This window comes from Pongo pygmaeus, chromosome 1 (genome assembly GCF_028885625.2).
Source record: "Pongo pygmaeus isolate AG05252 chromosome 1, NHGRI_mPonPyg2-v2.0_pri, whole genome shotgun sequence".
NCBI lineage: Eukaryota > Metazoa > Chordata > Mammalia > Primates > Hominidae > Pongo > Pongo pygmaeus.
Window position 1 is genome coordinate 109,309,887 of NC_072373.2, and position 17,412 is coordinate 109,327,298.

General features: G+C 40.1%; 1 protein-coding gene and 1 long non-coding RNA gene across 29 annotated transcripts in view; one reads left to right on the forward strand and one right to left on the reverse strand.

The window, feature by feature from the left end:
• The window catches only part of LOC129030855 (myomegalin), a 226,010-nt gene that overhangs the window by 72,578 nt on the left and 136,020 nt on the right, over nt 1–17,412 (reverse strand). For 14 of the 28 annotated variants that reach the window (XM_054476721.2, XM_063651377.1, XM_063651361.1 and 11 more), the window contains exons 1-2: nt 7,920–11,499; nt 1,048–1,179 (exon numbers count right to left, since the gene is read on the reverse strand). In XM_054476721.2, the coding sequence (XP_054332696.1) occupies nt 1,048–1,179; nt 7,920–9,035 (1,248 nt within the window). In that variant the 5' untranslated portion in view covers nt 9,036–11,499. Of the gene's footprint in view, nt 1–1,047; nt 1,180–7,919; nt 11,500–17,412 lie in introns of those variants that run through there. The other 14 variants (XM_063651409.1, XM_063651410.1, XM_054476702.2 and 11 more) reach the window with 1 other exon arrangement.
• LOC134738131 (uncharacterized) lies at nt 2,690–12,183 on the forward strand. The gene is made up of 2 exons (XR_010123677.1): nt 2,690–7,583; nt 11,489–12,183. It is a non-coding gene; the product is annotated as an uncharacterized LOC134738131 (long non-coding RNA).

Here is a 17,412-nt window from a genome sequence, read left to right on the forward strand (position 1 = left end):
CAGCAAAGAAAAACAGTTTTTTAGGTCAATGATGTCTTTTAGCCTCAAATAAATAAAGCCTTTCCTCAAATCTAGGATTTAAATAATTTCTTAGGAGATATTACCTTGTTATTTTTCCCACATAGAGTAACCATTAAAGTGGTAAGTCAATCAGCAACAAAAAGTAGCAGGAGAAATGAAATACTTCCTTCAATACTAAATTGTCTCAATTTTCATGCACTGTGACCTGTCTATGATGGCAGCCATACTAGGAACTTGTCCACATGGACCAATTAGGCAAGTGGTTCCTAATATGGATCCCCTATACAAGGACCAAAGAGCTTCTGCTATCTAGCATAGGAGAGGGCACTATAAGGGCAAACAGACCACAAGTTCAGCATCCCAAATTGTAGCAATTTTCTTCTAAGCCAGACATTAAAATTCATGGGCTAGAAAGTAGTAACAAGTTAAGCTAAAATAAAAAAACATAGACCTCCTATCTCAGTGCCTTTTACAGTGGAAGACTGCATGCAAGTGTTTTTTTGAGACAGAGTCTCTCTCTGTTGCCCAGGCCTGAGTACAGTGGCGTGGTCCTGGCTCACTGCAACATCCACCTCCTGAGTTCAAGCGATTCTCCTGCCTCAGCCTCCCAAGTAGGTGGGATTACAGGCGTCTGCCACAACGCCTGGCTAATTTTTTTTTTTATTTTTTAGTACAGACGGGGTTTCACCATGTTGGCCAGGCTGGTTTCAAACTCCTAACCTCGTGATCCGCCTGCCTTGGCCTCCCAAAGCACTGGCATTACAGGCGTGAGCCACTGCACCGGCCCGCATGCAAGTTTTAATTACACACCTGAAAAGCACCAGAAATTATTATCTGTACAGAACAAGCTAAAATCTTCATAAGAATAAAGGGAAGAACTACACTTTTACATGAAATATTCCCTAGAGAACAAGGAGTACACAGTATTCATCTCCCAAGTCCTACAAAGTTTGACAGACTCAGGCTAGAGCCAGTCACATCCTCAAGAAAACCCTGTCATCTCCTAGGGCATAGTACGAATCATACCTTGTTGGTGGCCTCTGTTTGCTGGATGTTTTCCTGGAGTTCTGCCAAGTGGGAATCAGATACAGACTGCTGAGTTATAGTGGTCTCATGTGAATTCAGCTTTTGTTGTTTCAGTAACTCTTCAGTCATGGGCTAGGAAGAAACAGCGAAACAAGTAAGGTGACTTACACATGGCCAAAAAAAATTTTTTTTTATCTTCAAAAATGTCTGTTGCATCTTTTGCCAGAGATTTAGAGAATCAGATTTGTTGCATAAATTATCAGTATGAATTCCTAAAGACAGGCCTGTTCCTTATTAAGAACACTTGATTCACCTCCATTTGTACTATGCTCCCCAGCTTCCCTCTCCACTTTTCCATACCAATTCACACAAACACTACATGTTTATTCAGCGAAAGCAAGTAATTCAGAGTTCAATGAGAAGGGGAGGATTTAATAAAGGAAATGCTTACAATGACCAAATATTTGCTTTATTCTATTTTTAATCAAGGAGTTGAAAAGGCATACTTATTAAACTTACACTATTCCTGAGAGAGGTTACATTCCGGCTACCTTTCTTACAACATGCTCGTTTCACATTATTGGAAAAAATTGGCAGATTTTGATATGGACTATATATTAGGTAACAGTATTTTATCAATGTCTAATTTTCTAAATTTGATAATTGTACTGTAATTATATAAGAGATGTCCTTGTCCTTAGGAAATAATGCTGAAGTATTTAGGGTAAAGGAGTATACTATCTACAACTAATTCTCAAATGGTTCAAGAATTTTTAAAAAATATTGTACAAATACAGACAGTGGGAGAGTTTATAAAGCAAATGTGACAAAATATTTGCAACTGGTAAATCTGGGTAAGGGGTATATGGGAGTTCTTGGTATTTCTCTTACAACATCTCTGTACGTTTGAAATTATTTCAAAATAAAAAGAGAAAAATTAAAATAAATTTAAAATAGATGTGCCTACTTAAAGGCAGATTTATAGCATAAGCACAGATAAATAATCCATAGTGAAATGGGAAGGAGATATATTTTATAGGAATATCGATTCACTTAAAAGATTCAGGAGAAAAAAGTATGATTTTATATATGGGACAATTTATACATGGAACAATGATTTATATATGGGACAATAAGATAAACTTATTGAACTATTTTTAGTAATCATTGCAAGCTAAGGATGTTAAAATAAAACTACAAATTTACTGCGGCAATTAAATTTGATCTTCCCGCCTCCATACCTGCTTCCATTCCAATTAGGAATATAAACTCATTAAGAGAGAAAAGGCAACTGCTATTCATTTTTTCTTTCCCTCACACTTTCAGACTTGATTACCACCTTCAAGGCAGTGGAGTTACAGCTTACCTTAAATCCCTTCCTGCTAGCAACTGACTGGAAGCATAAAGATTTCAGAAGAAAAATCTCTTCTATTCCTCGAGTGCTATTTATCAACTTTTCTAACACCTACTAAATGCTATAATAAGCAAAGCACCATGTGAGGCGCTGTGAGGAATACAATGCTGACATAACATATATCTGTTGCACACTAACTATGTGCTAGGCACTGTCTTGAAGATAGAGTATCATGCAAGACAAAGTCCCTGTGCTCTTGAAACTTATATTTTGCAGGGGTTGGAGTGGGGAGTACATGACAAACAAACAAGGAAATGCAAAAAATATTATGGACAAGCCCTATGCGGCAAAATAGGAAAGGATAATACAGAGTGGGTGGTTAAATTACTCTAAATTGTTTGATCAGAGAAAGGTCTTTATGAGGCAGCATTTAAATAGAGATCTGAAGGAAAAAGAATCAGTCCTGCAAAGATCAGCAGAACAATCCAGGAAGAAAGAACAGCTAATGGAATATGAGCCTGGAAAAGAGAAAGGCCTCTGTGGCTAGAATAGCACTCTCTAATAGAAATATAATGTGAGCCATGTATGTAATTTTTAATTTTCTAGTAGCTTCAATGAACAAAGTACAAAATAAATAGGTAAACTTAATTTTAACAAAATATTTTATTTAACCCAATATATCCAAAATGTTATCATAAACCTGTAAATATAAAAATTATTAACGAGATAATATTATTATCTGAGATAATATTACATGATTTTTCATAAGTCTGAAATTCAAGGTATATTTTATACTCACAGCACATCTCAATTTGGACTAGCCACATTTCAAGGATTCAACAGCTCCTAAGACTAGTGGCTAGCTTACTGGATAGCACAGGGCTAGAGCATAGTAGGCAAAGGGGACAGGGAAACTCAATGAGGTGGAGAGGCAGGCAGGCACCAGGTCACATTCAGCTTCAGACAACAAAGTTAAGGAACTGGATTTCATTTTAATTGAAATGAGAATAGACTGCAGTTTTTTAACAGGTAATCATACAGAAGTTCTGAAAAGATCATGCTGTGGTGAATGAATTATTGGGGAGCACCAAGAGAAGCAGAGAGACCAGGTAGGAGGCTGCTGTGGTAGTGCAGGTGAAAGACAATAGTAGCTCGGCTTCTGGTGGTTAGTAAAGGGAGGGGGAAATAAATGGATAGATACGGATATGTTTTGAAAGTATAGCTAACAGGACTTGCTGGTGGACTGGATAGAGGGAGAGGGAAAAAAGCAGCAAGGATAATGACTTCTGGAAAAATTATTTGAGATATTTGTTGTTGTGGGTATAACAGGAAGCCTTCATCCGAGGCAATATGAACTATGTCACACCATGGGCAAAATAACCACATTAATAGATATTTACAACGATTCTAACTAATAAATAAATTCATCATTTACTTAATGATAAAACCATCTCTATAAAATTTGGCTTCTTACTTCTTCAGTGTAAAACAACAATAACACCTACAGTAAGATATTTTGAAATTCAAACTACAACAGGCAGAATTAAAGAAAATAGCATCAAGTTTAAAATGGCAAGGAAGGTGGTCATATTTATTTACTTTAAACCAAACAATCTTAGAGCGGTGAAGGAAACTTTATAAACTAACCATCTGATCCAATCCTATTTTACATACAAGGAAATGGAAACTTAGAGAAGTAATTAGTCCAAGGTTTCATGGGAAATCAGGAAAAAGATCCAATTAAACTGAACTGGATTCCCACTCAGGTTGGGAATGTATCTCTCATTTCTATAAACCCATTGCCTACCATAATGCCGGGAATACTGCAGAGATCAAAAGTTTTTGTTTAATGAATGAATAAGAACAATAAAAACAAACAAAAACGGGCCTTTAGTGGCTCTCTTAGAAATAAGACTGTATATAACATATATTCGAACAGCAACTTTAAAGCCAAAGAATGCCACAGGAAAATACATAATGTATCTGAATCTCATATGAATCAATCTTGACATGAATAAGCATAAGAAACCTCTTTTTCTATAAATAATGTACTGACCTAAAAGTTGGAAGATGTTTGTTTCTTTTTTATTTGTAATAATTTACTATTTTGCATCTCAGAAAAATGTCCTTGCAGGTAACAGTCTGCCGAAACAGCACTTAGCAAGTCCCACTAAGCCAACAACATAATGAATTCTTGTGAAGTATCAAGTACATAAAACAGTCACTCCTACAATGATAGTGTAGCCCATGAAATAAGTAATACCTGATTTGGTAGAATCACTGTTACTCTCTAGACACTCAGGTACTAAAATCATGTGGAAATGATAATATAATTTTAAATTAAGTCACTTTTGACTCAGAATTAGGACAAAGGCTTTCCAGTACCAGAAAAGAGAACCGCTTCCAGGCCTAGTGTTGCACAATATGAGACTTTTAGGCTAAGGGCAGTTTTTAGACCTTTTGTGTTAACAGCAGTTTTCTTGGCACTTTCTAGTCCTCACAGCAGTGAGCTATAGATCTCAAACTGCTATAATTGTCAACCCTATTGTTAATAACAGGAGACAGACAAGAACCATTGACTACCATAAAATTAAAGGCCTAATCTTTTACCAGCATCTAATGCCAACATCTTCCAAAGGGGCTGATCCACTTCACATAACTAAAATATGAGTGGAATAAATTTACCACAGTCACAAAGGAGCAGACCTTGGCATTGCAAGGTTTAAAGCAAAGATCTTCTGTTCTTTGAATTTAGATAGAAAGGGAAATTGCATATGGGCCAGAGCTCATTGCTGTTTACTAAGAGACCACACCCCTCCCATCATAGCTTTTGTAGTTCAGGGCCAGACAATAAAGAAGGGAATTACCAGCTAGAAGAAGGTTTCAAACCTTTCTTTAGATATCTGAACTGCCTTAGGTCCTCATACATAAATTCTGTAGAAGGGAAATAAATTACTTTGTATAATATCAGAATATCAGTAAGCCGAACTACACTGTTGCTATTTTTCTTTAATAAATAAGAAAGGAACAAAGAAAAAGAGGGAAAGAAGGAAACAAAAAAAAAGAGGAAAAGCAATCAGGAGGAATCCTGATGTCAATATTTAATAGTGCACAAAATATGGTAAGTGGAGGATTAAACAAAGGAATCAAAATAATCTTACAGAACAATCTTGCTCTTTAAGATAAAAGCTTTTCTCCATATTTGTGGCAGAACTGAACTAAAGGAAACATTTTTTTTCTTTCATGGTTTCGTGTTTCCACAAACTAAAAAAGAGAACTACCAAGAAAAAATTACATTATTTCTATTCTTTCCATATTTGTTCAGAGAAATAGACAAAAACCAGTCTGCCACTGTCCCATCTAGCACCGGTTTTGTCATAAGGCTCTTAAGGAGCTTAAAAGTAACCAGATTTAAACAATAGATACGCTGCCCATTTTATTTACAAACATGTTGGGCCCAATTCATCTATTTTCCCTGACATCCTAAATTATTAGAGAAAATGGCATAATAATTAAATGCCACATTTCTTGAAGCTGAATGACATTTTCTCCCACCTCCCAATTTTTGTTTTTCTAGAAACAGTAAACAATGTAAGTCAGGTCACAGCAGAAAGGTCATACACTACCATTTTAAAGCTCTAATGTCCAAATTTAGTGAAGTAAAGGGACTTGACCTAAAGATACAGTTACCATAGTTTATATGTGTTCATTCAGATGACAGTTTTTTTCACGTCATCTCTAAAGGTTAGAGAAAGAGGGCTCCTGGTTTAAAATAAATACTTACTTAAATTAATATACTTCAGACAGTGGGGTTTAATGTATAGAATTAAAGTATCTTGCCTGAGAATGGTCAGAAATCTTTGTCTCTGCATGGGCTAAGTTAGTTAAACAATGAACTTTCCATATCTCCAAATTGAGAGACTGCCTGAAGATGATCTTTAAAATCCTTCTCCACTCCAAAATCCAGTCACCAAAATACAGTATTTTATTTAAATATGGAGAAAAAAAGATCTTGTTTTGGCTGTTATTTTCTCAGTCTTTATGTAACGTTCTACAATATTGGTCATATTTGGTGGCGGGTTGGGGGGATGAGTTTATTTCCCATCCATCCTGGCCCAACTAATTTTAGACCCTAATATGAAAACACCATGTTTAATTTGTAACACCTATGTCTAGTCACAGAAACACTGTAAAGCCCAAATTTAGCTGCGAAGCTCCACTGAAAGAAAAAGCAAAAGAAAAGAAGTACACAGTGTTAAGCATACAATGCTTAACATTTTATACAAAATGAAAATGCACTGACTTTTTACCTTTCATGACACTTTCATCTATGCTGTTTCTCATCTATGCTGCTTCTCATAATTTTGTGTAAATTTAAAAACTTTTCTCCTGTTTTCTGCTTAGGTTCTTATTGTGATAGACAGTATACATACCATAGAACTACTTTCCAAAAATTTCACGTGGCCATCAACAATGTCACTTATCAAGCTCTAAATTTCTGGAATGATGTTGACCAGTAGCAGGCTTTCTAAAAATGCTTTCTAGATCACATCTACCTTTGTGACAGTATCGTTAAATAAGTTGTATCAAGGGGAACATGCCAGAATGTTTCACAAAGTTTATTGAACCTAGCATTTACTGTTGCTATAGAAACAAACTACCATAGCTGAATTTAAAAGGTTGGTACAGAATCAATTGGGCAGACATGAATAGCTCAAATTAAGCAATTAAGAATTCAAGACTATAATGAATGAAACTCTCCTCTGATCCAATAATGGGTTAATCCTTTCTTAATATCAAATATCTTCCAGTAGAACTCAGTAGAGTTCTGGCTGTGAACAGTTTATGCCTTAACCTTTTGAGTGACAATACTGTACTTGAATACTTGAATTCCTGTCTCTTTTATGAATGAGTCATCACTAATCCTCAAATGAACTATTAATTCTAATAAATATGGTCCAGATGTTATAATACTTTACTGGTGGATTAATAGGCTTTCCCCAAACCTTTTACCTTATGCTCTAATCATTTACAGGCATTTTGCGGATGAAGGCTTTAATGCTCCGGGAAGAACTAACTAGAGAACTAACTGCCTTACAGAAAACCATTGGGAGGAAACGTCTATAAATCTGAAAACAAGAACAAATTTTAAAAGTTGGAAAAAAAAAAAAAAAAAAAGGAGGTAAGAGGAAAAGTTCTAGTGCCAGAAATGAGATTAAATGTCTTCTTTTTATAGGATAAAAGTGAAGTAGGAATCTTTACCTTTTTGTTTTAAAAGGTATACAATTTTGATAATGGGAAAGCCAACAGATTTTACAAAAAGGATTATGAAAAGCAAATTATCTGAGTGCAAATCACGTCTACTAAGTGAGACATAGCAAAAGGTGCAGCAAAAATGGGCTCATGACTAATTTTCTCAAGTCCAGAATATTTCTAACCTCCACCTAGACCGAAATCATGTGAAGCCAGAGGCCAGCTAGCTATAATCAGAAAGGCACTATGTAGCCGTTTTGTATACCTGGACCCGGAGCGGCAAATAATCTTCACAGAGATCATCCCACAGCTCCTGCAGGTCTGAAAGCTCCAAGGGATAACTCACAGGTGTCTTGTAAAGGGGTTTCAAAGACCTGTTAAGGAAACCGGAACTAACTCCATCTGTCATGCTAGGGCCAGGCTTGGCTCCAGGTGGGCTGGATTTCACTGGAATCGGAAGCCTGCTCCCTCGGGGGCTCTGGATGGGCTTATAATCGAGACCTTTAATCATGCTAAGAGCTAACTCCAGCCACCCATGCTGCGGAGCCTGATCATCTGAACAACAGTCACACTTTCCAAGTTCCTTTACACTTCTCTCAGTCTCCTCATCTTTCTGTTGTGGAGGGCTAGCCTGGACGCTTGCATCCAAAGATTCCACAGAGGAACCAGGCGTCTCTTCCTCCATGCTTTCTCCATCTGGGGGTACCTTTGTGCTTGCTAAGTCGGGTGGCCCAACCTCAGACAACGCTGGTTCTTCCGTGCAAATGCTGGTCGACCACCTGCTAGAAGGGCCACAGGAGATACTTCTGGCCACCTTTCGAGGTACCTTACAAATGGCTTCATAGTCAGAATCAGCAACTCGCAAAGCGGCACAACCACGGCATCTCCTGGGTCGGTTTCCAGGGCCTTCTGAACCATGGCAGCTGTGTGGCTCCTGGATCTGATCCTCATTCTCCATCCAGCACTCAAACCCTGAATAGGCGAAGTCCTCCTGGAGCAGAGCAGAGTATCTCGCATCGGGTAAGACGGACATGTCAACCGTCCCATTCCCCGCCTTGATCTCCGCGCCAGAGTCATCGTTATTCTTCCGATACATACTGGCAATGCAGAACTTGAGGCGATCCTTCTCCAGTAGCAGCTTTTGCAAGCGCTCAATAGAAAGCGCTTCAATCCTGGCAATAACCGTGTCGAATCGATAGATTCGATCAAGCATGAAAGCACATTTGCTGCAAGCGAACTCGGCTTTGCCATCGCGGGGGACATCCTTGCCCAAGACGTGAGAAAGCAGAACCTGGAGGTTCAGCTTGGACGCCGTGTGGAAGATCCAGCGCCGCTGGTTTCCACACAGCTCTCGGGCACAGATCCTGCAAATCTCCTTCATCTTCCCTCCTAGCGGGTGCCAAGCTTCCCGAGGCGGAGGCGGCGGCGGCGGCGGCTACTGGGTGACCACTCAATGGCTCTTCGCTGCGCTCTGTCTCCCGCCTCGGTGGTCTCCGGTCAGCATGGCACAGCCCAGTGGGGTCCCCACTCTGCAGGGGCGCACCCCTGCCCCGCGCGCCGGCTCCGGGTACCAGAGCCGTCAGCCCCGCCCCTCGGGCAGGGAGCGGGCGTGGAAACGCCTAAGGGGATGCTGAGTGACAGAGGCGCAGGCCGCGCTCCGACGCTGCCATGTCTCTCCCCAGCTGTCTCTCCCGCCAGCCGCCGCGTCCTCAACGTCCTCCCCTTTTAGCAGACTGGGCTCCCGGAGCAGCAGCGGCCGGCCGCGCAGACGCAAAGCCTCGGGGATTGAGGATTCGATTTCAAGATGGCGCCAGCGGCTCCGCGTCTGCGGCCTCCACAAGGCTCCTCTGGGAGCTGTAGTCCAGTCAGCGGGCTCCCGGCTCTGCGCATGCGAGGTGGCCAGCGCGACCCTCGCCCCAAATCTGGTTGCACACCTGGCTCACGGCGAGTGCGGAGCAGAAAGCACTACTGGTGCGGACCACAGCCAGCCGCTTTTATCTGCTAAGACCTCACCTGAAAGGCGCACCAGTGCCCTCAAGGATCCTCTCGCCTCTGCAGGATGTCGAGGCTCCTCCTCGCGGGGAGGAGAAAGCCGAATCCCCTTCCTGTATTCTCCGACAGTGCCACGTCGTCCGGCTGCCAGCGGGGCAGCGCCGCTAGGTACCGCTGCGCGCCGCCGCCGCTTCCCGCCAGCAGCCTCACCTTTCCCGGCCCCGCCCCGCCTGGGTTCTAAGGCCCTGAGGCTGCGAGGCGGGCGAGGGAAGGCTTGGTAACGGAGGGGCGGGTGGGGCGGGGCCGTGCAACCCTTACCTCGACTCTGAACAGGAATGTCCAGAAAAGAGTAGAGGAGTGTTTCTCCCTTGATGTGGGTGGGGGAGGGTTAGCACCCATGGGTGACTTGCCCTACTTTAGATAAAAAAGAACATAGAGCAGTCACCTGAGAAAGAGTCCGGCAAATACAATGTGAATCTGGTTAACCAAGATCTTGAAGATAGTAGAAGAGAAATGGGCTTTTTCAAGGATGCAGCCAGCCGCGAGTAGATTACCACCATTGAAGTCCCTTTCTCTCAGGTAGAGGGCAGTCATTATTTTAGGGCAGGGGAGGGTAGACAAACACTAGCGCAAAAGACAGAGCTTCTTTCCGTAAGAACGCGAGTGTCTGGGAATGCAGCTCGCGCCAGAAAGGACTGGGAACTTCACTGACTTCGGTGAGAACCATGTCTTACTCAGCACTGTACAGTGGTAGATCCTCCACCCTTGGGTCCAAAACTTAGATTGCACACAGAGGAGGGAAGCTGGAGCCCTGACTAGGTAGAATGCTGGTACCTCCGGCCATTTTTAATAAGGAATTCTCTTCCTGGCTTGAGAGGCATTCAGACACGTAACAAGAGGAACAACCTCAGCAATCACTTGCAGTCCCCTAGAGCAGGACATTTCCCAGTTCTAATCATGCTAAATTTTTACTAACTTGACCTTGTAAGCTAAGGCCAGCAACATCTAAGTTTTTCTGAACCTCATCCCCAGGACAGAGTCCATACTCCTAAGCCTGAAGACATCCAAATGCCATCTCTGAGAGTTCATAATAAGCCCCCAAACTTCTTATTGAAGACTAAATGAGATGACTTTGAGGAAATGCTTTAACCGTGTTTCGCTCATTAAATAATAGCTAATATTATTATTTTACTATGAATTGGAATATTTTCAGTAACTTTAAAACATTATGGGGCCCTGCCTGCATAAGATTGTATTGTTCTCTTAATCACCAAAGCAAAATCTTGTAGCTCCATTGTAAGAGAAAAAGATAGTTCTTAGAGCTTTGGGCTTAGTAGGTGATATGATTGAATATATGGCTCCACCAAATCTCATGTTGAATTGTAATCCCCAGTGTTGGAGGTGGGGCCTGGTGGGAGGTGTTTGGAGCGGGGAGGGGGTGGGCAGATCCCTCATGGGTTCGTGCTACCCTCCAATAGTGAGTGAGTTTTTCTGAGATCTGGTCATTTAAAAGTGTGTGGTGCCCCCACCGCCCCATCTTGCTCCTGCTCTGGCCATGTGACTTGTTTGCTCCCCCTTCACCTTCCTGAAGCCTCCCCAGAAGCCAAGCAGATACCAGCACCATGCTTCCTATAAAGCCTGCAGAACTGTGAGCCAATTATACCTCTTTTCTTTATACATTACCTGGTCTCAAGTATTTATAGCAATGCAAGAATGGTCTAATATCATAGGCTATAGAATTTTGCATATGTAATTTAATCTACTATGTGTATTCTGACTCAAAAACCAAGAATAGAAAAGCATTTCAAGTAAAACTACAGCTGCATTTTTGCCTGCCTCTAGATATGTGAGCTTCAAAGTTGGAAGAAATTAAGCAATATGCTTTGGAATCTATGGTGATCTATAGAAAGGTAAAGCGTTTCTGGACTCACCCTGACTGATGGAAAGACAGACTGCCTGCCAGGACACTACCCTGCTGTACCCAGTCTTAAGTATAATCAAGATCTCATTTTTTACTGTCAATGCAAGCCACATTTTCCTATTAGGAAAATATGAATGAAACAAAGTGCTCTTCAAGAGCAAACCCTGAATTATACTTTGGGTTATTCTCTGTTCCTGAAAAGGATTTTGCGTTTAACCGATAGTCTCCAAATTTTAATGACAGTATATAGATAGCTTGGTGTAGACATACAGGTCAATACAAATGGTGAAAAGGCAATTTGCCATTGAAGAATATGTTTGCTTTAAGTAAAGATCAATATACTAAGAAAGCTATACATATCTAGACTTCCAAAAACAGATGGGAATAAACCACTCAGCAATCAGAAAATTCAAAGATGTCACTCTGTTCACTTCCAGAGAAAATAGTTCAAAACTGTATCTCAAAGTGGATATAAGCTATTGTACTAGAATTAGTCCCTGTATGAGCATTTGGCATTATAAAATAAGGTGTTCTCAATGAAAAGATCACTGGTATGTAGATAATGAAACTTGAAAATAAAAATTTAAAAATAAAACAAAAATTATGTGATAACAAATTTTGCACTCCTTGGTCCTTATCATTATTATCTTGTGGTCAAGAGTTTGCAGTTGAACTGGTTACCTATGGTGGGGCTATACAGGGACATTTACTTTTTATTCTACATACTGTGTATCATTTGAATTTTGGACAATGAATGTTTATTCGGGTATTAATTTTAGATTTTATTTAATTTAGAAAACATTTTATAGTTAAAATAAGGGCTGCCAATTTAACACACTAATGTCAGGGTCTAAGTGGTAAAACTTGAACCTAAAATAAGAATTTTTATACTACATATGATAAATATATAAGAAGATAACTTATATAAACAAAAGTTCAAAGGGGATCCACAAATTATTAGTAATGGTTATGTCTAGAGAGTGGAATTATGGACATTTATTTTCTTTTTTCCTTATTTTCTATAATTTTTTACATTATGTATTACATACTTTACATAACTTTAAGTACTTACTGCTTTTGTGATAAGAAAAAAATATAATTGTTACTAAGAAAAAAGGTAGATGAAACACATTTTGGTGTATTCATGCAATACAATACAGTACTAGCCAGCAATCAAAAAGAATGAACTCAGATACATGCAACATGGATACATCTCGAAAACATTTTAAGTGAAACAAGCCGTATGCAAATGAGTACATCCTGTGTGATTCCATTTATTTGAAGTCTGACAACAGGTCTACAGCTGTACTACCCTGAATGCACCTGATCTTGTCTGAAGTCTAATAACAGACTATAGGAAAAACAGATATATCGTGATACAAGTCAGGAAGTGGTTGAACGGTGAGAGACAGGGTGAGAAGTGATTGCAAAGGGGCACAAAGAAATTTTCTGAGGTGATGAAGCTGTTCTGTATCTTGTTTTGGATGAAGATAACATAGGTGTATAGAATTGTTGAAGCTCATTGAACTGGGCACTTAGATCTGTAGATTGTATACATATTAGTATATTTCAATTAAAAAGATTAAAAGGAGTAAATAAATTAAAACTATGTATTGCCCCCAAAATTTTAATTTGAGGGATTTCTTTGGTAGAAAGTCACCCGCACTTTAAGAACAGTTTTGAAAATTAGGAAAATGCTATAAAATATAGCCCAGAAGAAATTCTGTAAAAGACCCAATTGCAAATTAAAAACTTAAGCCTATCCATATGAGTTTTTTTTTTTGAGATGGAGCCTCACTGTGTCACCCAGGCTGGAGTGCAGTGGCGCAATCTCGGCTCACTGCAACCTCTGCCTCCCAGGTTCCACTGCGCCCCACCTTAGGATAATATTTTATATGCATGTGTACACCAAACACTTACAATTGGAGCAAGGTGAGACTTAGGGCTTTTGTAATGATTTAGTATAAAATTATTACTTCTAAAACTTAGTGAAGGCACATAACGAAAAGTTTGAGAATAAGCTTCATATTATGATTAAACGAATTATTAATTTTATATATCAACAGTTCACCCTGAACACTGATTGATAAATACATTTACAAGGACTTATTTGCTTTATGGCCTAGGTTAAGTCCCTTATATCTGGCTTTTAATTTCCTAATCTACAATGAAATATGTTGAATGTAAACAGCAGTTTTCAAACTTAAGCATGCATCAGAATCACCTGGAGGGCTTGTTAACATAAATTGTTGGGACCTACCCCCTTGAGTTTCTGACACAATAAGGTCTGGGGTGGGGCCCAAGAATTTGCATTCCTGACAAGTTCCCAGATCATGTTGATGCTGCTATCTGGGAACCACACTTTGAAAACCACTGAATGAGAACTATCCTAAGCTGTATCAGACAACAGATCAGAACTTCTGCAGATAGACAGAAAAGCACGCCAATGAAGAACTACTTACAAAATCTATGTTGAATTTAGAGAACTGTATCCTCATTTGGAACAAGATTTCTAAATATTACTGTGGTATGGGGTGTTTTGCACTATCTCTGTTTTGACCTCTAGATTTTGCAGTCACCATAGTCACTTTTGCACCCCCTGTGTGGCAACTGGGTTTTAGTGTTTCTAAGACCTACTTCTGGGCGAGAGAGAGTTTCCAAAAGAATTGGAGAGGTGGAAAATCCCCATGTCCCAAACCAGTTGTATTAGGTTTCACTGCCCTAGTTATAACATTGGAAATAGCTATTCTAATTACTAAAAACTATGCACCAAAAGAAAAATGTGATTCTGGCAGAGAAACTAAGGCAGATGAGAAAATGCAAGAATGTCAAAGTAAAGCCAGTTAGGCTTTGTGGTAACACACAGGCAGGTGCGTGATTTCCCTGTGCTCTTTGGAAACCTTTAAGAAGTCAGAAACAATCATGCTTTCCATTAATTAACAACACAGCATCTTGAAATGCTTGTGTTAAAGCCAGGAGATTTCCGGTTCATCTGCAGATTATAGTAGTATGCTTCTCAGCAAAATCCATCTAATAGTAAACATTAGAGTCTTTCAAGTTATTAAATACGCATAGGTTGTTAAGTAAATTTTAAAGTATTTGTTAAATCAATGAATGTGCAAGAATGCAAACATACCTTTTTTTCTCTCTTCAATGAGCTTTCAGTTTAGTTAAAAGGGAGAAAAGGTGCACGCTACAGTTAGAACAATTGACTGGTAAATTAAATGGTACTGAATTAAATTTAGTGTGAGTACAGAAAAAGTTGAGGTTAGTATGGGCTGGTATAGTTGAAGGGACAAGAGTGGCACTTGAGATGGGTGTTAGGATGAAGGAGGCCAAGGAAGGGACTCAGCAAAATAAAATAGCTTCATTAAAAGCCACGGAACTTGGGTTAAACACAGTGCTAGGCTGTAGGTAAAGGGAGATGTTGGGGATTTTTGAATGACCAGGTTTATCCATCCATACATCTAATCCTCTATAGTTGTTCATTCAAAGAACATGTATCAAGAGCCAACTGTAAGCCAGACACTATGCTATGGAGTGCCTTGGCAATTAGAATTTGGTTAATGTTTTGACAAAGGCGAAAGAATCTGGACTTAATGTTGTGGATTTAAGCAGACAATGATGTGATGAAAACCTTTTTTTAGGAAGATTACCCAGGCAACAGGATGGCTTGTACTTTTTGAGATGAAGTCTTGCTCTTGTCCCCCAGGCTGGAGTGCAATGGCACAATCTTGACTCACTGCAACCTCTGCCTCCCAGGTTCAAGAGATTCTCCTGCCTCAGCCTCCTGAGTAGCTGGGATTATAGGCATGCGCCACTATACCCAGCTAACTTTGTTATTTACTTATTTTTTTTAGTAGAGACGAGGTTTCACCGTGTTGGCCAGGCTGGCCTTGAACTCCTGGCCTCCCAAAGTGCTGGGATTATAGGCGTGAGCCACCGCGCCTGGCCCTCTGCTTCCCTCTTTTCTAATCTGATGGTTAAGCCCTTAGCATTCCCTTGACTCTGGCACTTTTGCAGAGCAAAGAGCAGAGGCTGTTTGAAGCCAAGTGCATTTCTAGACTTTTATGAAATTCTAAGCCCACTGCGAAGATTGAGCCAGATGTCCCATTGGGGAAGAGAGGACAGAGAAAAGTTTTTGAAGTCAACGAAAAGGAGAGCGTGACATTTCACCCAGACAGAAAGAGATTGGAGGTCAAAGAGTAACAAGTACCCACCTCCATTCCATATCAGTGCCCTGGAGAAGCAGCAGGACCTCAGAGAGGGAAGTAATGGGGTGACTTGGAGAGGCTGCACTTTAGCAGGAGATTCTGGCTCCATAAAATGTTAAATATAACAAGCTTCTAGGGTTGGCAAAACCATGCTTACTGAGGCAGGGGTGCTTTAGTGGTAGATCAATGATCAGAGTAGTCTCCTTGGTGCTTTGGCACCAGGTAAAACCTAGGGACCTTTAAATAGCTGAGAAAGTAGGGAGAGGAGGAAATATCAAACGTATGAAATTGAATTTCTCACCATCCTGATTCAGACAGGGACTTTAAATTGATGACTACCTTAGATTTGTGAACTAAAAGTCATACACTATGAACTTTTGTTCATTGGTGCTCAGTCCTAGACCCTTTTCACCTCTCTATTCTCTTCTGGTGTCATCTCATCCTTTCCCATCTTTATACCAGTGGCTTCCAATTTATATTTTTATTGTAGAATTCTCCTCTGAGTGCCACTCTCAAATACCTGGTTACCTATTTGATATCTGCATGTGGATGTGTCATAGACATCTCAAAATTACCGTAGGAAAGACTGATTTCCTGATTGTTGTCTTCCCCTTGTTTGAAGTGCCTCCCTTTCCTCCTAATACTTTATATGAGGAGTCAGAAAACTATGGACTGTGGACCAAATCCAGCCCCCACCTGTTTGTGCAAATACAGTTTTGTTGGAACACAGCCATGTTCATTCTTATGTGTTGTGTGTGGCTGTTTTTATACAACAATGGCAGAAACTTTACAGTCTGCAAAGCTTATTTACTATCTGGCCCTATACAGAAAAAGTCTACCAATTCCTGCTCTTTGCTTTCTTCAATGTATTTATCACAACTTGAAGTTATATATTTGTTTGATTATTTGCTTATTTATCTGTCTCCTTCATTAGAAGGTAATTCTCTAGTACCTAACAGCACCATTGCCTAGTCATGGTAGGCACTCAATTGTCATTGACTAGAATGTATGAATGAGAAAATGAACTATTATATATTAAAATTTTATTTTGGTCTTTTGCCTTAGCACAAAACTTCCATCCTTCCTTACCCTCTAATGACTTCATATCTTTTTGTTTTGTTTTGTTTTGTTTTTTTCAAGACGGAGACTTGCTGTGTTGCCCAGGCTGGAGTGCAGTGGCACTATCTTGGCTCACTACAACCTCCACCTCCCGGGTTCAAGCAATTCTCCTGCCTCAGCCTCCCGAGTAGCTGGGATTACAGGCACGCGCCACCACACCTGGCTAATTTTTGTATTCTTAGTAGAGATGGGTTTCACCATGTTGGTCAGGCTGGTCTCGAACTCCTGACTTCGTGATCCGCCCACCTCAGCCTCCCAAAGTGCTGGGATTACAGGTGTGAGCCACCATGCCTGGCCCTAATGACTTCATATCCGAAGTAACAGAGTGCCAAAATAATGAGTCCCCTCAATTTCTTTGCCCTCTACTCTATCCTCCTTTCAGATTAATCTTTCTAAAACAGAGCTCAGATATCACTCTCCCTCAAAGAAACCTGGAGACCCAATGACTTGTCCATTAATCATAAACTTCTTTACCTGCTTCTTAAAGTTCTCTGAATCTGGCTCCACCCTAT